This window comes from Colletotrichum fioriniae (genome assembly GCF_027942845.1).
Source record: "Colletotrichum fioriniae strain IMI 355084 chromosome Unknown scaffold_16, whole genome shotgun sequence".
Classification (NCBI taxonomy): Eukaryota; Fungi; Ascomycota; class Sordariomycetes; order Glomerellales; family Glomerellaceae; genus Colletotrichum; species Colletotrichum fioriniae.
This window is the reverse complement of record NW_027076852.1, coordinates 613,187-637,502: the sequence shown is the minus strand read 5'-3', so window position 1 is coordinate 637,502 and position 24,316 is coordinate 613,187. Positions and strand designations below refer to the sequence as shown.

Below are 24,316 nucleotides of genomic sequence, written 5' to 3'. Positions count from 1 at the left end.
AAGGGCGGAAGTCAGATCAGGCAACCAGACTAAGAGCTGTGCCGCACCCGCCTGCCGCCGCCTCTTGGAGGCCGCTTGCCTCCTTCTCGCCCGCCCGCCACTTTATTGCTCTCTCTCCATTCTATCTTTCTGCCTTATAACGAAGTCAAACATCAAATGTCTATGAATTGACTTTGGTTGAGACCATCCTTCGCGGTCCATTCATAATATCCGCTGGCTCGGCGGCCGGTGTAAGTCAACCGTAGACGACACCACCAAGTCATCTCTCACCATGCCTCTTCCTCGAGAGCCATTCACCTTGCCACCGGCGAAGAGGATTCGACGGCAGTCGCCTCCCTCTCAAGGAGCTTTGTTCGCTGCAGGCGTCGCCCCATCAGATGCTGACAACTTTGCCTCGATTCCGCCCTACTGGACGCCTGCCGAGGACTCTTCCTTCACGGACTTCTGCCATGGGCCCTCCATTTACGGCGACAACGTCTGGTCCCAGAGCCATGGAATTGGTCAAGTAGACCAGAGGCTCGGGAAGGCTTTGCCCATTGGCGATCCATTTGCGTTCACCATCTTCCAGCCTACCTCGTTACTTACCCAGGCGCCTCCTCCCCCAGCATTGAGCACAATGTCCAGCGTCACATATTCTTCCTCTTCCATTGTCTCCCAGCCTTCATCTGCTGGCTCCGGTGTATCACCCACACAGATTGATTTTCCGTATGAATGGCCGACTACAAGGACTGCCTCGACAAACCATTCCACCACTCAAGGTGCCGCTGATAGGTCTACTGATTCTACCGCTTCTACCGTCAGAGCTCAAAGCCGCTTTATTTGCTTGGGTCACCAATGCGACGAAACCTTTGACCAAGAAAAAGACTTGGCCCCATTTCAAGGCGGTCCACACTTACGCCTGCAACTGGGGAGGCTGCGAACAACCCGTCTTTTCTTCAAAGGACGGTCTCACCTGGCACGTCAAGCTGGAGCACCTCCTCGTCTGCCCGGCCCCCGGATGTACCGAGAGCTCGTTCCAAACCAAACAGATCCTCGAGAGTCATTTAAGATGTGCTCATCCAGATACCGAGGACAATTACAAGGGGAAATCGAAGAAGACACGTTCGATGCCAAATCCTCTCGCCCAGACCATGGCTACGCCATCCTTGTCTCACAATACTAGCAGTATCCGAGGACCATCCCAGAAAGACAGCCTGGAGGAACGGGCTTTGAAGCAGATACTGTCCGTCGCGGTATCCAAGAAGAAGTGCCGAGAAAAGCTGAGGGATGTTGTCGAGAGGAAGTATAGAAGAGAAAGAGCAGACAAAGGTGACTGATCCCAGCTCCAAGTTACAGGGCCGCTAGTCTGACATTGGCAGGCCAAACTCCTCTCGCAGCCGACAGCCCAAGCGACTTGCCCCGGCCTCGCTTGTCACAACTACTCAACAACGCGAGGTTCGAAATAGTGTGGGAGCATGCAGTTCTACCATTTCTCTCCGAGTTCATCCCAAAGTGGTGCGGCCCCAAGCATGGCCTCGCCGCCCCTCGCGGTAAGACACCGGGCACGCGGCAAATCCGCATTATGATCGATGGCGAGTTGCCCTCGCGAGCTCGCAAGATCATCATTGCAGCACACGTTAGAGACCTTTTACCCGAGAGTCATCGAGACGGCGTCAAGTTCCTCTTCGTCAAGGGCTCCATTGTCCCTTGTGTCTGGGCGAGAGGGTTGAGCAAGGAGATGCCCGATGATATCTGCATGGCCAAGAACCCATACTACTTCAAAGATCCGTGCATGGGTGACAGTATTGGTATCGAAGGCGGTGCAGAGTTCGAGGAAAGCACGTCAACATTGGGGCCCTGTCTGCTCATCGGTGGCGGCAGCTACTGGCTTGCCAACTTCCACCCCTTCGTGGAGGCATACCAGAACTCAAAATCGGTCAACGTTCAACACCCATCCCCCAATGACCGGGCCCGTTGTATTGAAGAAAGGCACGATACGCTGCCTGAGACAGACTTTGCTCTAGGTAGCCTCACCGCCACATCGGGACTCGACCTGAAGACAACTCGCATTTCCCATCATCCCTACTGGGAAGACTGCGACAAAGAGCCCCCTCTTGTCGCGACTGATTGGGCTCTCATAGCCTCCAAGACAAGTCAAGCAAATATCCTCCGCCGATTCCCCTCGGAGACCATGCCTCTTCTCAAGGAGACCCCAGTCAAGAGAACAAGCGCTGTTGTGCCGGGGGCGTCAGTGATATCGACGGGTCGAACATCTGGCCAGCAAAGGGGGGAGGTTTGTGACATCCCCGAGTACATCAGCGCCGAGATGAACGGGACTGGCAGAGCCACGCGCGAGTGGTATATCGAAGAGCCGTTTCCCTACGACGATGAAGAAGGGTGGATCCGTGGAGGCATAGGCGTGGAGGGCGACAGCGGCGCTGCCATTGTCGACGCCGAGACTAATGCCTTGGTCGGCCAGCTTTGGGGCCGCAACAGATACTGGGGTAGCGGTCCTCGCCTGGCGTATTTTACTCCCATTGGCGATCTATTTGACGATATTCAGGAGAAATGTGGCGAGCAAGGTCGACCTCAGCTCCCGCAGTACCGGGATGAATCGGAGTGTTATCCAGTCTACCCCACTTGTCGGCAATGCTATGACCTACGAACTTACCTCGACAGCCGACGGAGTTCCCGCGACTCACTCCGGTCCATGATCGGACACAACGAAGGCGATCACGGAGACTTGACGTCGATTGGTGGAACATCAGAGCTGGCGACACCAAAGGACCACGCACTCTGGGCCCGGAATTCTGGCTTCGAGGAACTCGGCTCCTCGTTCACCAGCATCATGTCACCCTCAGCCGCTCATCCATTCTCCTTCACGCCACAACCTGGTACCCCAGGCATCGTAGATGTCAAAAGCCCGTACGCCCTGACCCTGAGCGCAGAGGATCTCTACGGAGACGACTTCACGAGGACGACAGAATGCGGCTCTAGCAAACGAGCAGCCGCAGTTCCATTGGCGCGAAGTTCAAGTCAGAATACCAAGAGGCAAAGGTTTCATTGATGGTGCTATTCCGAGGCCGAGTGAGACATCAGACACTAGCCGGGGAAACCACCTCTCGCCATCTTCTTGGCTCTTTGATCGCGGCGGTTGTGATTCGCGCGGGAGCTTTTGCTTGCTTCCTTTCTCCTCCGCGCGGCCTCAGTCTCCTTTTCACCAGTGGGACCGGCCACATTACCGCCTCCACGGCCTCCGCCCCCTCTTCCACCGCGTCCACGACCTCGTCCACGGCCGCCTCCACCACCCCGTGAGGAGCTGCCACCACCATTCTCAGAATCCTCGGCGCCAGAGCCAGCCGGATTAGCTCGCCATGCCGTTGACAGAATCTCGGTCTGGGTACCAGTGAACGCGGCAGCGCCGCTGTACTTGGCTTCAAGCCGTCGCTTCTGACCTGGGTTCCTCACCAACATCACTGCCCAGCCCTCAATGGCCTCATCCGTCATGCCCGTCTCTTCCCTCAGCTTTCCTCTCGCCTGGCCTCTCCTTGTCGTAGCCTGCCTATCAAATACACTGGGGTCGGCTTGGAAGGCCTCGTACAGTGTTTCTTCGCTAGCATCTTTCTGGCCGTCGGCCTCTTCATTGGCGTTGTCGACCGTGCCTCCAACATCGTCTGCGTCGTAGGTGTCGTCACGTTCGTCGTCGTCCGAGTCGAATGCGGCGAGTGCTGATAAGATGGCCGCCTTGTTCGGTGCAGTCGATCTGTCCTTGAGCACGTCGTCGGCTGTCTTTTCGGGTCCCTTCTTTCCAAAGTGGAGCTTGGAAACGTCCAGCTCCAGTCTGTCGAGTTCATCGTCGTCAAACACATTGTGGCGTTCAGGTAATTGCGGTGGCGTTGGCCTGGGTTCAAGCTGGCTTTTCCTTCTTTCCAACGTGGGGGATCTGGTGATATCGTTAGCCTCACCATAGTCAAGTAAAGAAACAGAGAATACATACAACGGAGCAGAGCGGTCCATCGCCGCGAGGTGCGGAGGCAACGAGTCCTCTAGTAAATGAGCCGTGACAATTTCCGTATTGTCGCCGTATTCGTCAAACAGCTTCGAGATAAACCCTGACCCTAGATCAGGAAACAAATCTTGAATGAGTGAAATCTGACTCTGCCGGTGGATGTGCAATTCCGCCTGAACCTGTCCCTCTTCCGCGACATCTTTCCCTTTGCCTTTGTCAACCTTTCGCTTGACGAGCCTCTTTGGCCGCATCATTCCGCCGCCAGGCTTCTTGAATCCCTCCAGCGCCGAAATGCGCGACTTCAACGCCGTCGATGCCGCGCCCTTCTCCTCGGCCCTCTTGGACAGCTGTTTCAGCACCGGCGTGACGGTGACCAGCTCTGCCACAAGGGAGTCGTTCACATTCAACGGGCCAACCCTATGCGTCTCAGCAGCGGACTTTAGGGAGAACAGCACGTCAGCCAGCATCCCGAAGCGAGGCTGCTCGCCCTCTGTCAGGCCTATGAGGCAGAGGTACATCGTCGCGACGAGGACCTTGCGCAGCGGCGGGTTCGTAATCTTGAAGGCCGTGACCAGGCCGTCGAAGAAGTCTGAGCCGGCGAGGAAGAAGGCTGCTGCGTGAGGGGAGGCGTGGAGTAGATGGTTCAGGTTCGCGAGGCGAGCCTCGAGGGATTTGAGGTCTGCTTTGAGACCTGCTTCCATTGATTGCGCGAGGGACTTTTTCAGACCTGCTAGGGGGTGCTCGAGGGCGCTGGCGTGGAGGTGGAAGGCCTTTGAGAGGGTGGCGGGCGCATTTTTGCGGTAGAGTTTTGAAAAGGCGCAGAGGAAGGGGGCCGTTGTTAGGGGTGTTGGCGGTGGTGTTGTCGGGTTTGTGAGGAGGCGGGATGTGAGCGTGAATGCCGACCTCAGCAGGGCCTTTGATGTTGTGGAAGAAGAAGATCCTAGGAGGGGTGAGGGTCCTGCTTCGGCGACTTGTGTTGTGAAGGAGGCGAGGAACGCTGGGATGGAGGCGTCTTCTTTTGCGGCGGCGCGGGAGAGATCTTTATCTGGGAGGGCGAGGTAGGCTTGTGTGAGGGTTGTCCAGGCTTCGAGGAGGGCTTCCCATTCTTGGGTTGTGAGTTTTGCGCGCCATGATGGCGTGGGGAAGGGGGCTAGGGGCGGTAGGGAGGTTGCCATGATTGTTGGAGCTCTAGGTTTCGTGAGATGGTGAGTGAGATCCAATGCCAATGTGAGATGTGCGCTAGAACTGGCGGGGTAAGATGCTCTCAGAAATGAGGGATCCTTTCGCAAGATGCAAGAGTAGCAAGATGCTCTTACGGAGAGCTCGTCTTCTAGTGGTTAATGCGCATCTGGAGAGTTTTGACAATGAATTTTGAGGTGGCGATGAGGTGAAGTGAGGCGGCTAGCCGTGAGATGTCGTTCTCTCAGGTCTCGCCGGATGATTCATTCATTGACGTCGGTGCCTCTCCCCAGCCGGGCCATGCAGTGAGCTTTCGGCGGAGCTGCGAATGCGGAAGTGGATACCTCACTGGTGGGGTTTCGTTCTTTCTCTTGTGCCTGTTTGCTTCTTGCCGCCGCAAATGGTCAGCTCAAAAAGTACGTCTCTTTTTTTCGACATCCCACTTTTGCACTAGACCTACCTAGGCTTAGTCACACCACTCGGTAAAGCCCTACTTTCCAAACCCCACGAAAAAAAGTTCGCGATCGCAATTCCTTCCATCTGCAAGCTTTCCGATAGCCTAAAGATCATCAGCCTTCATCACTTTGCCGCAACCAAGCCGTTCGAGTCGTGAAGGAATCAATCTCTCCCTAACCTACCAACCAACTCCCACCCCGTTCACCGAACAACAACACTTCAAAATGTCTTACAACAAGGACAAGGACTTCGGCGAGGCGCCCAAGACGCACAAGATCCGCATCACCCTCTCCTCCCGCAAGGTCCAGTCCCTCGAGAAGGTCAGCGCCGAGCTCATTGAGCGCGCCAAGTCAAAGGACCTCCGCGTCTCCGGCCCCGTCCGCCTGCCCACCAAGACCCTCAAGGTCACCACCCGCAAGACCCCTTGCGGTGAGGGTTCCAAGACCTGGGATTGCTTCGAGATGCGCATCCACAAGCGTCTCATTGAGTGAGTTTACTTCCGCAGTCGCACCAAGATTGGTCGAACAGGGAGTGCTAACCGTGAACAGCCTCAACGCCCCCACCGAGATTGTCAAGCAGATCATCATCAACATCGAGGCCGGTGTCGAGGTCGAGGTCACCATTGCCGCATAAGCGATAGGAAACCACGCCCCGAAAAAAATGTTGTAAAGACGAGTTTTTGTTGTAAGAGGGACGCAACGGTATGGGCTTCGGACTTGGGAATGCTGCGTTGCTAAGCCCACGACGAGGGATGGCCGAAAGGTTTTGGACCTCGGCGCACATATGCAAAGGCGGCGGGACGAGTGAGGCGGTCTAGATACCACCCGAATCAACTGATGACCCCCCAATTAATGTACTTCGTCAGTGATGTGTCGTGTGAATGTGCATGAGGCCCAATTGGAATATTGACTGTGATCCGGGTCATGTCGGATGAGAAGTCGAAGGCGGCGGTCACAAGGAATTGAGACAGTCGGGATGTTGAGGAAAATCCTCAATGTTTGGTAACTTGCCCCCAACTACCTAGAGTGCAGTGTAAGCACCATAATATCACATGCCCAGCCAGATACCCAACCCTTGGTTACCAATTGATCCTTTTTGAAATCAACGCCGTGTAATGCCAGCCCCATTTACACAAATACAGATAGACCGTCTTCGGTCCTTGCCTCGTCTCTTATGTTTCCGTCCACCCCCCTTACAGATCCCAAAGACAGAATTCCCTCTTGGGAGGCAACTCGGGCATAAGACCCTCAAACTTGCCCGTCTGCGTAAACGACTGCCACTGCTGCTTCGACTTGTCGTCATATAACTCATCGGGTAGTTCAGTATCCTTGTAGTAGTTTGGCGGACCATCCGGGAACCATATCCTCGTCCACGCGCCGTTGAAGGCTCGAATGCCAGGCAAGTTGCCCTGGTAGGTGACGGGCTTGCCCTTCCAGCTGGACAGCCGCCCGTTCATATCCTTCGAGCTGTAGCTCGACACGGGCGGATGTTGTCTCGAGCTCCCCGGCGGGTACGGTCCGCTCCCAGGCGCCGCCGCTTGTTGCGCGGCGGGTGCAGCCGGTGCAGCGGTCTGGCTTCCGAATGGGTTCGGCGCTGATCCACCCGCTCCGAGGCCACCGGACGGCTGGCTGAACGGAGACGCATTGTTCTGTCCAAAAGGGTTCGTTTTCTGGCCGAGCTGAGCTGGTTGTCCGAACCCGCTGGCAGGCTGCGTGGGCTGTGTTGGTTGAGCAGTCGCTGCCGGCTGGCCGAAGGCGCTGGGCTGCGCACCGGGTTTCGCTCCAAAGGGGTTGCTCGCCGCCGGTTGCGCCTGAGACGGCTGGCCGAAGGGATTGGAAGATGCAGTCTGCGCCGGCTGCCCAAACGCGCTTGTTGTCGCAGGCTGTGCTGGCTGACCAAACGGACTTGGGTTCGTCTGGGCTGGAGCCCCGAAAGGGTTAGCATTTTGTGTCGTATTTTGCGCGGGCTGTCCAAAGGGGCTGGGACTGGCAGTGTTCTGCGAAGCCTGACCAAATGGACTGGGTGTGTTGCCGCCGCCGCCTCCAGCGCTGGCAAATGGGCTGGCACCGCTCGTCGCGCCTCCAAAAGGGTTCGGCTTCTGTCCGAGAGCACTTGCTTGGCCAAACGCGCTGCCGCCTCCGCCAAGTTGAGATGGTTGACCAAAGGCACTGCCACCCGCTCCCGCTGCCGGTTGTGCTGGCTGCCCGAACGCAGGCGCGCCAAAGGGATTGGGCTTCTGTCCCAGGGCTGAGGCCTGGCCAAAAGCCGATGTGCCGCCTCCCAGCGCGCTGGGTTGTCCAAAGGCGGATGTAGGTTGCGACGTCTGGCCAAAGGCCGGTGCTGAGCTACTCGCGCCACCAAAGGCAGACGCAGGTTGTGATGGTTGACCGAATGCTGAAGTCGGCTGCGATGGCTGCGATGTTTGACCAAAAGCTGGCGTGCCAAAGGGATTCGCACGTTGCCCCAGGGTCGCAGTCTGGCCAAAAGCGCTCCCCGTTGAAGCTCCACCACCGCCACCAAAGGCAGAAGTTGTGTTCGTGTTGTTAGAAGAGAATGGGTTTGATGTCGCTGGAGTTGAGTTTGACGAAAAAGGGTTCTGCTGTGAAGAGGCGGCCCGTCTTCCAACCGCAAACTCCCCTGTAGTTCCGCCTGGCAACGTGCCTTGCTTGCAAATGTCTATCCTGTTGGGGTGCGTTTGCTCGGCGGAAATGATGAACTGAATAGCTCCGTCAAGGTTGCCCACCGCCGTCTTCATTTGTTGCTGGGCTTGCTGGTATAGCTCTTGTGCTTGATTGAGCTTGGGGGTCTGTCAGCTAACGGATCTGTAGACCTATGTAAGGGGACTTACAGCTTGCTGAGGATTCCCAGAGGCTTCAGCCATCATGTGAACGAGTCTCATCTCCTCAAAACTCTGCTCGCGCAAGTTGCCTCCGAAAAGCTGTTCCGGAGCATCCCTGCCGGGGCCATAAGCGGACAAGATCCATTGTGGCGCTTCCGATGTCAGATCCTTCTCAATGGCCTCCTTTGATAGTGAATACGGTAGCCCTGGTTCCATGTGAGTATAAAATAAGTCGTTGAAGACTCCTAGGAGCCGCAGTTGCTAGACGAACCATCATTGTTGTTGCCGCCTCGGTTGAATCCTCCTCCCGTGTTTTGGCCAAAGGCTGCGAAGCGGTTGTTGTTTTGCGACCGTGGGTGCTCGAATCGGCAATTCTCTGTGATATCATATATTAGCCTCTTCGATCCGAGTTTGCGATTGAGACCCCTCAAGGGAGTAGTGATGGGTGCGCAGCGAATGACGTACGTCCGTACCTGCAGTTCCCCTGCTCGTAGAACTTGCAGACTACCATTCTGGTTGTTATTTGGGCGATTTCGCAGTGCAAATGACTTGGTGACAGCGGCTATGTCATTTCGTAGGTATCGAGAGCTCGAGATTGGCCAGGTATTCGACGGGTGACAAAGGATTAAGCTCTTGTGATCTCGAAAGAGCTCGGAGATTGGGCGTCGAGAAAGAAATCGGTGGCAGCCTTTCTCAGCCTTGCCGGTGCGTGCCCCTAGCGCGCCGTGATGAGCCAATGGGAATTCCGTACTGTGCGTAAGCTGTGCGCAGAGCGCAAACACTGTCCTTGCGTCGTCTGGCCCAAACAACTGCACTTACACCACGAATATTCAATCATCTCTCTACTCTCTCCAGGATCATTTGAACACATATATTCTACCGAATCAATATTACTCGGAACCTCTTATACCATCCAAGAGGATTCTGGAAGCCCCCTTCTTTGGATTTTATCATTTTGTCCCGCCGAATATTGATTCAATCAACAACCAGGAATTGAGAGCCTGGCACTTATTTGCCCAGCTTTTGTAGATACTCAGCCATTCCAGCTCGTCGACGCCACAATCTTATTTATATGAGTCACATATACAATGGCAAATCAAAAATTGAGATCATGGTTTCATTACTTCCAATCGGTCACGGCTATTTTATGGAATCCATCTATCCAATGACACCGGCAACCATGGGCGTCAGCTGCTGCTCAACATAGTTGGGGTTCCTCCATTCAGACCAGTCCGCGTTCAACAGGCCCCACGATTCCTCAAAGTTCTGCGTTCCCTGGCGGATGTAGTAGCTACCCACCAGAACCCAAATGAAGAAGCTGCCCTGGATCTGGGGCAAGTAGGATGCCAGGCACGTCGAGTAGGTGTTGAGGTATGTGTTGTCGTTCATGTTGAAGCCAAACTCGGTCAGCGCTACGGGGAAGACATTGACTGTCACAGGGTCCGAAGCATTCATGGCCTGGAAGCCCTTGGTATACAGGTTGTTGCTCAAACTCGCGCAGCTGCCTATAGAGCCCTCGTAGTTGTGGATCTCGAGAACGAGCTTGTCGGCGTATCCCTCGAAGTCAGAGAGCTGGAACGTGCCGTTGCCGGGCGTCAGCGCCGTACCGCGGAAGACGGGCGCGACCGTAGTGTCGTAGTTGAGGCCGGAGAGGAAGATGAGAAGCCCGGGGTTGGCGTCGTTAATGGCATTGGTGCCGTCCTGGATGTACTTGTACCAATCCTGCCAGTTGTATGAAGCAGCCACCAGCTCGGCGTTGTCCGTGGCCTCACGAAGTTCGTTGCGGAGGGACATGGCAACAAGGGCAGTCCATGATTTTCCCTAGCAATGTTTATCAGCTTGTGCTCCGCAGCATTCTGCCTTCTTTCGATTCACTTACATGGTTGGCCATGTAGGTCAGGCCGCGCACCCACTTGGCGGCATCGAACTCGCGGTCTCCCCACCAAGTGTTGCCGTCGTTTCCGGAGCAGCACCACTTGCCGGTGGACATGTGGTTATCGAGGAGGATGTAGACTTCCTGCTTAGCGCACTCGGCAGCAATGGCATCGTACACCTTTACGGTCGTGTATTAGCGGATGTCAAATTTCAAGCGGCACAAAAAGGTGGAGCGCCCAAAAACTTACCTCGAGACGGGTGGTCGCCTCCGTGAAGGTAGGGTTGTTAGCCAGGACCTGAGCGAGGACGGCAGTACCGTTGGTCTCACCGAGACCGTTGATGAAGGCCGTCTTGATGTCAATGTCCTTGCCGTCGTTGGCGTAGATTTGGTCGACGAGCTCAATGGCGTAGGTCAGGCGGATGGCGTTCATGCCGATGCTCTTGATCTTGGACACGACACCCTCGACGGAGAGAAACTGCAGACCCTCCGGGACCATAACCTCGCCATGGCCAGGCCAGTTGGTGCCGGCGAACTGGATGTGGTTGCCAGCAGCATCTACCGCCCAGCGACCGTCCGTCACAAGCGGGCCATTGGGCCAGCTCGTCTGTCTGGCCTGGGGAAGGGCGGCGCAAAGGGGCGCGACGGAGCTGGCGACGGCCAGGAGGGAGGTGAAGAACTTCATAATGTCGGGCAGTTTCAACTGAGAAACCGACGCGTCTGAGATGGGAGCTATCACTACAGAGAAGGTCGCAATGGCATCATCTTGCGGGAGCCATTGGGATCTTATACGACCCCAAAAGTTCACACAGCATGCAGCTCGGGGGCGTTCCCGCTCCAATCGAGCACTCGCCGTTGCTACCTCATCCCACGGACCGAGAGCGGGACCTGCAGCCAGGCCAGGAACGCGACACTGACATCACGAGCGTTGGCGGTAGTAGCCTGGTCTTGGGAGGGTGCAACGTTCCTTGAATCAACGGTCGCCATTGCCATGACTAGTCTTCGACCACGTCCCCCAGCCCGCAGCGGGGCATCTCTCGGGTCTTCCCTCAGGTCATGATCCCAGATTGGCAGGGTAGCGACGAACCTCGGGGGCGGCCTTCGCCCGAGAAGACGAGCACAGCCGGGACAGACATACTCTCGGGGATGGAAGCCAAGGGTCCAAGATTGACCATTGAGTAGACGCTAGGGAGTCAGGCGATGATTATCGCCAGGGACAGCAAGGTTGTGCCGGACGGCGTAAGATGGGCTCCCGCTTGTTCCCAAGACAAGCTGAAGTCTGGAGAGATTCTTGCGTCCCGCCCCCGCATCGCTTGTCGAATATGCCGATGGGGAAAACGACGGATCCCGGCTCCCCAGCTCTGATTATCTTAGTGCTGGTATTCCCCACACTCCGATCCCCTCTCTTCATCGAACCGTTTAACGGCCCAAGCATCCCCAAATCGGCCGGGTCTGCGCGATCACAAGATACTAGTTTGGGTGGTTGACGTTGCATGGGAGTGGAGAAGAGAGCTTTCACCGCAACCCGGCTCCGTGATCCCCGGCAGCCGAACGAAAGAAAGTCTGGAAAAATACGAAAGAAAACGGACAATAGTGGAGACGACGCGCCTGACGAGGAAATGCCCGCTGCCGATCAAGAGCCGGACCACAAAGACTAAATGTGGCAGTTGGGGAAACAGACAAGCGGGGAGAGCTTTCGAACGATCTGAATGGCGCGCAAGTTCGGACGCACAAGTTCTCACGAGGAGCTCTTACCAGCATCTGACTCCACCGCTGTACCTTGGAACGAGGAGATGAATGCTCTGCCATTATTGGTAATCATAATGCAAGAGGATCAATTGACACGTGCTAAGAAACTCTCTCGACGCTTGATGACGACACCTTCACGAACTCGCAGCTTCAAAGGTGAAGCAATGGGGATTGTCTGACCCCAGCTTCAACTGAGCCATACTCGGTAGAAACAACGCCGTAAACCTCTTCGGCATCACTCTCACGCCCTTGCCCTGAACTCCAACAATGGCCCATCCTTCATACTCGTAAATGTGTCATACAGCTGCATCTCCGAGACCCGCCTCCGGCCCTCATCCAAATCTGCGCGACCCTCAGCCGGATCAAGAACGCCCACCGCCTTGCGCACGTCGTACAAGAACAATGTCCTCGCCAATGCGGTCGACATCTCAGCATACGCAAGCCCCTTGCCAATACACCCTCTGGCTCCAATCGAAAACGGACAAAAAGCGCTCTGCGCCCTCGCCGTGTCGGCCTCGGTCGTCTCTCTGCCCCCAAACAGCGGGTTCGCCGCGCCGACAATCCACCGTTCGGGAACATAGTCGTACGCTGAGGGGAAGTAGTCCTCGTTGTGATGGATTGTGTAGTGGGGTGTGCCGACGACGGTCCCGGCGGGAATATGCGCACCGTCGATGGTCATGCCGCCTGCGAGAACCTCGCGTGGGAGGAGCCCGCCGACTGAGGGGGACAGGCGCATCGCTTCGTCAATGCAAGCGCGGAGGTAGGTGCATGTGTTGATTGTCGCGCCTTGACGGATTTCCTCGACTTCGGAGAACTTGCTGCGAATCTCGGCGGTTGCGCGCTGAAGCGCCGCGGGGTTGCGAGAGAGGTAGAAGAGGGTTGCTGCCATGGCTGTTGATGTGGTGTCGGCGCCGGCGATGATGCTAATTTGTGTTAGTCTTGGCCTACAACGCCGTGCCTCGAAACTGGCTAGGAACAGTATGAACTTACAGCAGGTTCGACTCGCCCCAGAGCTCGGGCGTTGAGAAGCCCAGTCCCGTCTCAGGATCGCGCGCCTTGAGGAGATAGTAGAAGAAGTCACGTCGGTCCGTATCTTCACCGAGCTTCGTCCGCTCCGTCAACTGTGCCTTGCTGTAGGCCATGTACCGCGCGCGCCCGGCCGCAATGGTCGGGAAAAGGAGTTTGTCAAGCTTGAGCTTATCGACGATAGGCATGGTACCGCACTGGCATCCGTCAGTATACATGTCTCTCAACATCCGCATCCTAGCACTTCAGCTACTCACAAGAAGATGCCTCTTGGTCGCCGCGGCGATCAAGTCCAACGCAAACCGATTGTCTGGCGCCTCGAGCATATGGAACGCTTTCCCAAACGACAGGTCTCCCAAGATATCCATGGCGAGGTAGTTACACCAGTCCGTCATATTCTTGGGCGTCGACCAGCCCTTTGTCTCGGCGGACGCGCCCCGGCCAATCTCGGCGGTGAAGGAGCGCACGTTGCCGATGATGTAGCGCTCCATCTCCTTCATGGCCGAGTCGGAGAAGCCATGGGCGAGGACACGGCGCTTGCGGGCGTGGACGTCCTTGTCGCGAGCATTGTGGGTGTTGGGCGCCGGGTGGACAAAGGCGTTGTAGAACTCTGCCTTGCCGACGTTGGAGCGGAAGCCGTAGATTTCCTTGAGGGCCGGGGCGGAGTTGAAAGAGACTGAGTTGGGGCCGAAGCGGACGATTTTGCCTCCAAGGGTGTTAGTGGTACTGTCTCTGTGGCTCTCTTCTTCTTCTTCTTCTTCTTCTTCTTTTCTCGATCTCCTCCCTCAGCCATTTCTGCTCTCTATGGCAATGCTTCCCGCCGGGTTTCAGGGCGGACGAGGAATGCATTGGGAAGCGTGCTGAAGGCGAGTAAGTGACGTACCATATTGCTTGTGAAGCTTGTAGAAGTCGAGATGTCTATCGCCATTCCAGGCGTGGTAGAGCTGGTATCCATCCGTGACCTTTGCGATGAGCGGTCCTGGGTACTTTGCCAGGGGATGGAAGAAGACGCGGTACACGACGATACCGGCGACCTACATCGTTGACTTGTCAGATCGGATTCCTTTCATTTCCTTGCCGACGCAGAGGGGGGTTTCACAGAGCCGCCTCTTGGCGTGAATGGTACCCATTGATGAAGAACTTACGTAGAGTACGCCTCCCACTGCGGCGAGGCCTAGCCAGGCCCAGAGATGACTCGTCTCCATATTCACTGTTCCTTTCCCTCTCGTTTCAATGATACGGCGATGTCAAGAAGGTGCCGTCTCTCTTCGTGTTGAGTGACTCTCACACAGCAGTAAAGCTCCCACTGAGCCGATAATATAGATCGGTATAGTAGTAAACCAAACACCACAGTTCGTTCTTTTTCCAATAAAGTCTTTCCAGCAGTCAGGCCTTTCTTCACAGCAATCTCACCTCACGTCTCATCCGTGTCTCCCGGCGAGAAGGAGGGTGTGCCTCTGTTCTTATTTGTCTTACACGTTTCCCTAACCCTTTCCCGGCTGCTGCCCATCGGCTTTCCACGGTCCAAGACGGGAATGAAATAGACGGCGCTGGCGGTGCGCTTCTACCCCACGCCGCAAGGACCGGGCGGGCACTGACTGCACCATGGACAACACAAAATTGGAGAAATGACAATAGGCGGGATGAGTACGAGGCACTGTGAATGTGCCACAATATCAGCTGTAACAACTGACACAGTCCCCATGCGCACTTCTTACCTACCCTGGCTTTGATTACTACCGGTACCTAGACCTAGGTGCGCCTGTAAGAAAAGAGGCGGGCAAAGGCGCAGATCCGTCTTATCACGCTTGCGCCCGCCCAACCTTCCTGTTTCGGGTGACCTTTGAAAGAGGGAGTTGGAACGCTGCGGCTACTCGCGGGGACACAGAGAGAGGGAGGTTGAGAATGGACTTGTTAGTGACGCCGCAATACCTGCTTTACCCCGGACTTTTTCGTTCCCGTTTCTTTTCTCGGCTCGTTCAGCCCGTAGATAGCCATAGGCGATTCTCCTACGGTGCTACCCCAAGATCTCGCATCTGCTATTACCCACCCGGCAAGCTTCCCCCCGCCAATCCACGCTGCCAAAACGCCATCTTGCATTTTAGCGTTCCTCCACCGCGCCCCCCGGCAGCAAGGTTTCGCAAGTGTGCATGTGAGCCAACCGGAGACGAGGCGATTACACATTCCATGCGCGGTAAGTAAGTGTCACCCTCATTGCTCAGAGTGCCTCTTGGTCTTTCTTGTCTCTTTGCCGAGCTCTAGTACGCTCTGGCTCTTTTCCGTCCCCTCTCTTTCCCGACACCTGAAACCTTGTCTTACATCTTTCCCGAATGTCCCTTTCCCGATACATTTCTTCTTTCCCGAGAGTTTGGAGAAATTGGGGAACTTTCGGTGAGAGAAAGCCAAACGGGATCGGCTTTCAGCGGTGGAGTTCCCTTCCTTCCCCCGCTTTACACCGTCACCGTTGCGGGTCCTGCGGAGAAGACGGGGTAGAAGGTAAACCTGGATGGCGGGGGGGAGGAATTCCGCTCCAGGTCCGCGGTTTTGTGAACTCGTTTGGCGACGGCTTGAGGGCTTCAGGGCTTTGGGATGAGTTGAGTTGTTGTGAGCTCGCTTAGGGAGATGGAGGAGGGTTTGGGTATGTTATTGAGTCACGGAGATACACAGATAGATACACACATATACAACAAGCTCAGGGCTTCTCGCCCAGCTTGAGCAGGTGCCTGATAGCAATGCAGTTTTATAGATATCTTATACTCCCACAGCCACACGCTTTGGGGCCACCGCAACAATATCAGAAGTTCTGTCCGAGTTGAGGCAAGCGTCTAGCATAGCATCTAGGTCGTTGTCTCGATGTTGAAGCTTGGCGTTTTCCACTCCGCCGGCTTTTAACTTAGACAATTCATACCCAAGCTACAGCTTTCTCCATCGACTGCCTCCTTTCCGAGTGTATTCTAAATGTAATATACCAAGAAAAGGTAGAAGTAAAAGTATCTCTGGCTCATGCAGAAGAACCCGACCCGACATTTCAACTTCAGTTTCGAGTGACATCAATACCTTAATGAACAGCCTTGCTGAGATATCTCCAAGGAACGGCGCTATTCGAGACGGCTGTGAATTTTGTGCTGTGACGATAGTGCTGGGGATTCTTTTATAACCTACTTGCTCGTGTAATGGGCAACAGGAAACATGGGGATCCACAGCCCCAGGTCTTCTTATATCATCATGGCGGAATTCCATCGAGGTCACACCCCCTGGGAATCCAAATACCCACAACTTCCTAGATATTGAACGGAAATGACCGACTCGATGTGCCATCTAGGCCGGTCCATCTTTCCGAGAAATCAAATGTGTGTAATATCTGCTACAAAGGCTCGACATTGGAGGCCAAGATTTCTCGTAGCGGACACACTATCCATGTTAAAAGAGCGACGGGGCCTTATGAGCCCACGGGCAGGCAGAAGCGCGATGGTGTGTTGACCTTGTCTAAGATGGACCGAAATCTAGAACGTGCATCTCATGGGGAAAGGGTTTGGGTTGGATAACTTGGTTAGATGGGCGCGTAGTACTCACGTCGTTCCGTCTCCAGGTCAAAGGCTGTGCTATCAAGTTATAAAATGATTTCTCAAGGGTCTATAATACCTTCAGGGTCAAATGTACCTATATGCATAAAGGAAGATGACTACTCTTCACCCTTGTCGGGGAGGAGTCGAACGAATACGTTAACGACAACGCCTGGAAGGATAAAAGGCCGGTGTTAAGGTCGTAGGAAGGTTGAAAGAAGCGGTATTGAGTTAGGAAGAGGACATTGTGAACGGCACTAACCAAGATGTATGCTTGATGGACGAGCTCGAGAAAAGTCATGATCCAGCCGTCAACAGCGGAGCGGAGAAACGGAAGGATGGAACGGCGGTGACGGGTTTAAAAGGTAAAAACGTGCCTCGGAGCAACTCTTATACCAAACACCCAAACACTCAGAGGCTCATTGAACAGGTTCTCGCATTGTATTAAGTATATACGCCCCCAACCTCCGCCACCAACATAAGAAAACATTCAACATTACAACCCTTCATCCAATCCCTACCCCATAAACTTCGTTTTCGTTTCCATAAATCAATGATTGTAGTACCTCGGCTCGTTAAAGACGTGGTACCGGTGATCCCGCACGCCCTGGCCGCGGAACATGGCCGGGAACCGCCAGCCCTGCGGCACCTCCTCCTCCGTGACGCGCTTATTCCGCGTGTTGTCGTCCACCGCCTCAATCTGCAGCGCCTCGTCCTTGGATTGCGGGATGACAAACTTGGCCACCTGCAGCTCCGTGTCGGTGATGGTGCTGCGGCTGACGCGCGCGTAGCCAGTGCGCTTGAGGCCCTTGTAGAGGATGTACTCGCACCACCGGTCCCAGTCGGTCGGGTCGACGTCGTGCATGCCGGATGTGCTGCTGACGTAGGTGTTGTAGTTGCCTTGTAAGGGCTTGGTGACGAGGTAGGACAGCAGGACGGAGGGGTTCTTTGATTCGCCCATGAGCTTGGAGAGATACTCGGTCTGCAGACGGCGGTCTTCGGGGTCCTCTTCCTGTCCGGAGTGGAACACGAAGACGTCGACCTCTTGGCCGTAGACGTCGAGGGTGGCGGCGATGGCGGGCGCGAGCTCGCCCACGGGACTGGGGAGCAGGTGGTGGGTCGACTTGAGAATCGGGAATTTGGAGAGCAGCGCGGAGCCCCAGGTGTGCTTGTTGGGGCCTGGGCCGTAGTCGACGTACATTCCAAGGTCCTCGGCAAGGAATTGCGTGGTGTCGCGGTTGCCCATGATGATGCGCTGCAGGTCGGATTCGAGCAGACCTACCACGTCCAGCTCGAGCTCCTTGATAAGGTCGCGCATGCGGTACTCGGAAGACCACATGTCATTGTCGAGGGAGAAGTGAATGGTCCAGATACCGGCCGTCATGATGCGGTCTTCAGGGTGGTACGGCTTGTAGTCATTGGTAGGGAAGCGCATGAAGGCGGCGGCCAGGAAGACGATGTTGATAAAGGCGGCTGCGATGGTGTTGTACTTCTTGTGCTGCGACGGGGATGCACGGCGGGTATCGCGGCGGCGGGCCTGCGAGGAGGTGAGGCCGAAGACACCGGCTCCGATGAGGATGAATGTGGTCATCATGACCCAATCAGTGTGCTCACGAACAAGGGGGCCACCAGGGACAAATGCGTAGGCGACGACCCAGACGTGGAACAGCACCATGAAGTTGTAGATGAAGAATCCGAGACCGAATGTCGTGCCAGGGCTTCTCTTGGCGGCGGTAGAAAGGAAAGGCACAGACAGACCCATTAGGTAGAAGGCCGTGGTGAGAGCACCATAGTACCCGAACCAGTGGTGGTATGAGGTCAAGACGGCCGCACCGACGCAGCCAACGCCGTAGGCGGTCCACGAGCTCATCACAGAGGGACGGTAGAGGCCGACCAAGAGACCAGCAGTCATTGCGACAATAGTCATCCAGCCGTAGGTGTTGGCAGTAGGTCCCCGGATCGGGTAGCCGTCCCAAACCCAGAGGATCATGGTGCTGGTATCTGAGAGCAAAGAGTGAATACCGAAGAACAGGCCGCCAACGCCAAAGGCAGCGAGGACCGAGGAACCACCCTTCTTGGAGTCTTCCGGGATATCGCCGCTAGTAAGAGGTGCCCTCCGAGTGAACCGCAGAGCAGCTAAAACAGCAATGGCGAAGCCAGTCGCGTTCCATCCTCCATTGGCAGCGTGCATAACAGGCCAAAGCGGGTTATTGGTCCACCACATGAACTTGGCCGTAGAAGAGGCGACGAGGCCAAGAGTCCAGGCCATGATTCTGGATTCTAGACGGCTCTGGTGGGCTCTCTCGGACCAGAAGGCAGCAGTCCAGCCGAGGCAGGACGTAGCCACGGCGAAGCCGACGGTGAAGAGACGGTAGGCAGGGTCAAGAACCTGGTAAGCAAGCAGTCCGACCAGCGAGACGAGGTGGATAGCGCGCTGGTTGTTGACGACAAGGGAGCGAACACTGCGAATGCCCAAGATGGCAGGCAAGATGGTTGACATGACAAAGGCCTCGTAGCCAGAGATGCCCATGTGCCATAGGGGGAAGTACCAAACCAAGACTCCCAAGCTGGTCAACATGGACCAAAAGATGAAGCCGTGGTAGACATCGGCGGCGGTGTCGAGAGCTTCGGTCCAGGTGAATCGGCCAGTCAACAGGTTTGCGCTCGCCTTTTCCTTCCTTGAAGCAAGTCAGCTGCTGCACCTCTGATCACGATATTCCACAAAACTTACTGCTTCTCAAGCACGGCGGACGGGACGGATGACCGATTCTCACTATAGCAAGACTTAGATTGAGCTCTTCAACTGGATCTATTTTTTGTGCCTGTTGTACAGTATGTACAAGACTATTTCGGGAGCCATTGGACGTACCCCTTACTTGCTCCCTTGACATCCTTGATCACCACTTCGAACGTGTTGAAGTCGAGAGCCGTCACAGCGTCAAAGGCAACGTCGAAGAGGATGAGGGCCCATTCGAAGAAGGCGTAGATCGTGTAAGCTGTGCGCGGTTAGCTACAGCGCTCGTGCGCAAACCCTCCGAGGCTGAAAAGCTTACCTCCCGCCACGCGGTGGACTTTGTGCTGGATGAAGAAGTAGATCAAGGGCACCAGAGTACCAAAGAAGGAGCTGGCAATCAGCTTGCGGTACTTGATGGCCTGGGGGTTCGGCGGGCTCAGCATGACGCATCCAATTGTCCACGGGAGGGATGCGACAATGTAGGAGATCATGAAGATGTCGTGCCAGTCGTGGTCGTCGGTCGAAGTGACGTAGGTGAAGCCACCGCACATGCATGTGCGCAAAATGCCCATCGCCAGGGTAAACTTTGGCAGTGTCTGTCCGGGTCTCCGCGTCAAGAGATACCACAATCCGACGAGTGCGAATCGCGGGCCCGAGGTGATTGCGATGAAGAACATGAAGAAGGACCGCTCGGGGTAACGGTCGCCAATTGTCGCGGAAACGGAGGGGAACCACTCGTCGGGGTAGCCGTACCACTCATTTTGGACAATCTTGTGGTAGTGCAATGAGACGCCTACGATGAATGCGCTGATGAAGGCAGCTATCGTGGAGAGTCAGCTTTGGGAGCTTTCTGAATGGTCGTACGACCACAAAAAGTGCCTGCCCTGCGACAGCATCGCGACCAGCGGCGGCAACAACTCCGGGCGCAAAAAGACTTACTGTAAGCTGTAGCAGTGTGTAGGTAGCTGATCCATTGGCCATTGAAGACCAGCGCGACGCCGCCGTCTTTGTCTTTGTACCTTGACGCCATTGCGAACCTCTACTTGCTCTGGAGCTCTCTCTCGGGGGGATGGTCACTCTCTCTTTCTCTCTCTTTCTCTCTCTCAGCTCAAACGACAAAAACAAAGAGAAAAGAAGCTCATCCGGGGGATCCGGGGAGGCAATGACACAAGCTGACGAGGGGGGAAAGAACTTAGAAGGATGAATGGAGGGGGAGGGCCGACAGAAGGGCGGAAATAAGAAAGAATTGTGCCTGGTAATTGCACAACTAATTAACCAGCATGCCTCGGCGGCCCGCGGATGGGGATCGATTGGATCGAAGGGAATCGCGTGGTTGGGTGTCGTGGGAGTTTTGCAACAGTGCGGCCCCTGACCGTGGAGTCTTTGGAGAAGAAGTTGCAAGGTTTCTGTGACGGTACGGAGTCTTTTCTGGTAAGGTTGTTGAACGTAAACAGTTCAAAATGTTTGGCGCCGACAGGGAAGATGACAGAAGCGGCACCCGTGGAACACGCGACCGGGAGACGACGGAGCTTTGAGCTTGCCGCTGGTGCTGACGCTGAGGCCTGCAATAGGTACCTTGGTGTATTCGTACGGGTACAGCAAGGTGCTGATGCACGCAAGGGCAAGCTCTTTCGGGGTTAAAGCTATGTACACAGCAAGGTACCTCAAGGTGTCGGGGGTTAGTCCCAATTGGGATCGACCACGACAGGGGGAGCTTGGCACAAGGCTGAAGTCCGTCATGTCCGTCTCTTCGTCTCTTCGGACTCTTTTCTCCAGCCACAGTTTCACAGACCACTCAGAGTCCACTCTCGGCCAGGGGAGCCACACCTTGCCAGATGCCCCGCTTTAAAGTTTTGGTCTTCTTTCTCAGCCTTGTCAACTTTTTTTCCTGGACTGGTTTTTCCCTCTTCTTGATCTGCAGCGTCAGGCAGAGAGTATCTGTGCAGCACATCTCAGCCAGGCGACTCGACCCGACCCGACTCGGATCTCGTCCTTCGATAGTACACAGCTGCAATCATGTCTGTCGCTGAAAAGGCCCGCTTCTACTTGGAGCGTTCCGTTCCTCAATTGCGCGAATGGGAGGAAAAGGAAATCTTCACAAAGGTACGCACGCCACCATCTAACCTATAACCCCTCCCCCCTCCTTGACCACACCCAGTCACTGCCAACATTTGCACCACAGTATTCTCTAACACCTTCGGCAGGATGAAATCCGTACAATCGTGCAGAAGCGCAGCGACTACGAGCACCGCATCCTCGCCCCCCGCTCCAACCCCGACGACTTCACCGCCTACGCAAAATGGGAGCAGTCCCTCGAGTCCCTCCGCCAGAAACGATGCAAGCGGATGAAGATTGGCCACGTCACGTCCCAGCACACCACCCAGTCGCGCGTCCTCGCCATCTTCGATCGCGCAGTCAGCAGACACCCGGGCAGAAAGGATTTGTGGCTCGAGTACCTCAAATACACCGCCGATGTCAAGGCCACGAAGCGCTGGCGTCGGACCATGGCCAGCGCCCTCCGCATGATGCCCACCGACGCCGACCTGTGGATCTTTGCCGGCCGGCGCTCGGCGTCCAACGGTGACATGGGCGGCGCGCGAGGCTACTTTATGCGTGGGTGCCGCTTCTGCACGACCGAGGGCACGCTGTGGATCGAGTACGCGCGGTGCGAGATGGAGTGGCTGGCCAAGATGCAGGCAAAGAAGGGCGGCAGCAAGAAGAAGGCCGAGCAGGAGAACCCGCTGGCCGGCGAGAAGATGGACGACGACGACGAAATCAAGCTCATTGACGACGAGGAGGACGAAGACGAGGATGAGGATGTTTTGAGCCTCCCCGTGCCCGGCAAGGAGAAGAAGGCGATCGACGAGGAGGAGAGCAAGGCGCTCAAGCACAACCCGGCTCTGGACGGCGCCATACCGATGGCTATTTTCGACATTTCGAGAAAACAGCCTTTTTACAACCCCGAGGTGGCCGAGCGCTTCTTTGATATGTTTGCCTCCTTTGCAAAGGTCTCGTCCGCGTCCAAGATTCTCCAGCACGTCGTCGACGTCATGAGGGAGCAGGACGCCGCCCATCCGGCGACGTGGAACTGCTACATCCGCCTGCCCCTCGTCGGCGTCAGCCCCGACACGCCCGAGTTTCCTCTCGGCCTCCGCGAGGTTCTGTCACGTCTGGGCAAGGGATTGGACGAGACGTTCGACAAGGTCGCGCTGGAGAGCAAGTCGCTGGTGTGGATCGAGCTGGTGCTCCTCTTCAAGGGTCTCGACGAGGGTATCAAGACAGTTTTGGAGCACACGAGAGATCAGCTGCGGTCATAGCCTGCCATGTTGCTGTGGGTATGTCGTCGTTGTTGCTATACATGGATATTGGTACAAAAAATTGGTGGAAGAAGTATGGGTATTAAAAAATGGTTTCGGCGCAACACATTGGGAATTAGAAGCGGCCCCCTCGGCGGGATGTATCCAGTATCCCGAATTCTTGATACCACTTGCAGAGTCAGTCAGCCTAATCAAACAAGGTCACAAAAAGGAAAACCTTTCTTCCCGCTTTCTCTTTCGCTATGCTGCCGAGTAATTGGGAAACTTCTTGGACTCCTCGACAGTCTTTTCCCACTCCTTGTCCTCATCGAGCTCCTTGGCCATGCGGATGACTTCATCCCACTCCTCGCGCGTAACCTTGTTGACGCTGAGACGAGACTGCTTCAGCAGCTCCATGTTCTGCAACGGACCGTTACCCCGCGACTCCTTGAGCAGGCTCAGCGGCACGATGCGAGGGAACTTATGCTCGATTTTGACGTGGACGAGGCTCCATTTGCTCCCGTCGTGCGGGGCGCTGTCATCGTAGTACGGGTTGTCATTAATGCAGGCGTTCCCTGACAGCCATGTTAGTCAAACAACCATGGCTGGAAGGGTTGAGAACACACAGTCGGGCGAGTGCTCCTTGGCTATCTTCATGATACCCACAACACCAGGCTCTTTACAATTCGAGTGGTAGAAGAAGGCCTTGTCGCCCTTTCGCATCCCCCGCAGGTTATTTCGCGCGACGTAGTTCCGAATACCTGGACTTTTCGTCAATCACTTGCTTCACACTTACACAGAAAGCCCAGGAAGATGAACGTACCCTCCCAGCCCTCGGGCGTCTTCTTGGCAGCCAAATCGTCAATGGAGAACTTGATCTCGTACCCATCCTCAATACGGACATCCGGCTCAGACTTCATAAGCCAGTACCGCGGGCCCGGCGGATCCCGTGGCTCCGCCTCGGAGTTGACGTCCGGAACAGGCGCATCGCGAAGGGCCTTGAGTTCGTCCTTTGTCTTCTTTGGCGGCGCTTCCTTCTTCCCTGCCGCCGGCTTCTATTCATACATAAGCAAATGAGGACCAAGAAACCAAAAACGGAACAGCTCATTTTGATAGCCGGTGGGTAATTTCACTCAGCTTACCTTGGCTTTCTTGGCGGCCTTCGGCTTCGGCTCGTCCTCCTCGTCCTCGACAGCCTCGGCTTTGGTCTCTTCTTCCTTCTCGGTTGATGATGCTGCTTTTCTCTTTTGGCCTGCAGTGGCCTTGGGTGGAGGCGGAGATTGCGAAGCTTGCTTCTTGGTCTTCTTTTCTGTCTTGGAGGTGGGCTTGGGTTTCGCTGGCAATGGCTTCTTCTCCTCTGCTGGCGGGGCGGCCTTGTCCAGGCGCGTCGATGACCTCAGACTGCGGGTGACGGCGGGCATTGTGAGGAAAGCCACGCGGGGTCGAAAAATAGGGTGAGTGAGTCCGAATTGACTACGAAATGAGCACAAGTTCAGGGGAATAGTTCGTCTGTAAGTGAAGGTTGTCTGGGCCGTGATGTGTGCCAGTCGATGGAGCAAGCTCATCCCGGAGACGCGCGCAGCTGTGGTGGGTTCGAGACTGTGCAGCAGGTG

General features: G+C 55.7%; 9 protein-coding genes across 9 annotated transcripts; 3 read left to right on the top strand and 6 right to left on the bottom strand.

The window, feature by feature from the left end:
* Positions 1-271: 271 nt before the first annotated feature.
* On the top strand, positions 272-3,046 carry N0V96_011028 (uncharacterized protein; the record flags this gene model as incomplete). Its single annotated transcript, XM_065759137.1, has 3 exons — positions 272-677; positions 727-1,308; positions 1,359-3,046. The coding sequence occupies 3 exons, from the start codon at positions 272-274 to the stop codon at positions 3,044-3,046; spliced, it is 2,676 nt and encodes an 891-aa protein (XP_065612235.1).
* Positions 3,047-3,081: 35 nt separating this feature from the next.
* On the bottom strand, positions 3,082-5,163 carry N0V96_011027 (uncharacterized protein; the record flags this gene model as incomplete). Its single annotated transcript, XM_053198608.1, has 1 exon — positions 3,082-5,163. The coding sequence occupies one exon, from the start codon at positions 5,161-5,163 to the stop codon at positions 3,082-3,084; it is 2,082 nt and encodes a 693-aa protein (XP_053043919.1).
* A 684-nt stretch (positions 5,164-5,847) lies between these two features.
* RPS20 (40S ribosomal protein uS10) lies at positions 5,848-6,256 on the top strand (the record flags this gene model as incomplete). The annotated part of the gene is made up of 2 exons (XM_053198607.1): positions 5,848-6,110; positions 6,172-6,256. 2 exons carry the CDS (start codon positions 5,848-5,850, stop codon positions 6,254-6,256), a joined length of 348 nt encoding a protein of 115 aa, XP_053043918.1.
* Positions 6,257-6,815: 559 nt separating this feature from the next.
* Positions 6,816-8,678, bottom strand: N0V96_011025 (uncharacterized protein; the record flags this gene model as incomplete). The annotated part of the gene is made up of 2 exons (XM_053198606.1): positions 6,816-8,420; positions 8,472-8,678. 2 exons carry the CDS (start codon positions 8,676-8,678, stop codon positions 6,816-6,818), a joined length of 1,812 nt encoding a protein of 603 aa, XP_053043917.1.
* A 942-nt stretch (positions 8,679-9,620) lies between these two features.
* On the bottom strand, positions 9,621-11,020 carry N0V96_011024 (uncharacterized protein; the record flags this gene model as incomplete). The annotated part of the gene is made up of 3 exons (XM_053198605.1): positions 9,621-10,283; positions 10,342-10,515; positions 10,586-11,020. 3 exons carry the CDS (start codon positions 11,018-11,020, stop codon positions 9,621-9,623), a joined length of 1,272 nt encoding a protein of 423 aa, XP_053043916.1.
* Positions 11,021-12,325: 1,305 nt separating this feature from the next.
* On the bottom strand, positions 12,326-14,315 carry N0V96_011023 (uncharacterized protein; the record flags this gene model as incomplete). Its single annotated transcript, XM_053198604.2, has 5 exons — positions 12,326-13,007; positions 13,075-13,307; positions 13,368-13,816; positions 13,994-14,144; positions 14,256-14,315. 5 exons carry the CDS (start codon positions 14,313-14,315, stop codon positions 12,326-12,328), a joined length of 1,575 nt encoding a protein of 524 aa, XP_053043915.2.
* A 2,908-nt stretch (positions 14,316-17,223) lies between these two features.
* Positions 17,224-20,437, bottom strand: CWH43 (the record flags this gene model as incomplete). The annotated part of the gene is made up of 5 exons (XM_065759136.1): positions 17,224-19,351; positions 19,405-19,446; positions 19,543-19,669; positions 19,727-20,227; positions 20,347-20,437. 5 exons carry the CDS (start codon positions 20,435-20,437, stop codon positions 17,224-17,226), a joined length of 2,889 nt encoding a protein of 962 aa, XP_065612234.1.
* Positions 20,438-21,423: 986 nt separating this feature from the next.
* Positions 21,424-22,724, top strand: UTP6 (U3 snoRNP protein; the record flags this gene model as incomplete). Its single annotated transcript, XM_053198602.1, has 2 exons — positions 21,424-21,510; positions 21,612-22,724. 2 exons carry the CDS (start codon positions 21,424-21,426, stop codon positions 22,722-22,724), a joined length of 1,200 nt encoding a protein of 399 aa, XP_053043913.1.
* A 240-nt stretch (positions 22,725-22,964) lies between these two features.
* N0V96_011020 (uncharacterized protein) lies at positions 22,965-24,124 on the bottom strand (the record flags this gene model as incomplete). Its single annotated transcript, XM_065759135.1, has 3 exons — positions 22,965-23,278; positions 23,500-23,758; positions 23,846-24,124. 3 exons carry the CDS (start codon positions 24,122-24,124, stop codon positions 22,965-22,967), a joined length of 852 nt encoding a protein of 283 aa, XP_065612233.1.
* Between the last annotated feature and the right edge of the window lie 192 nt (positions 24,125-24,316).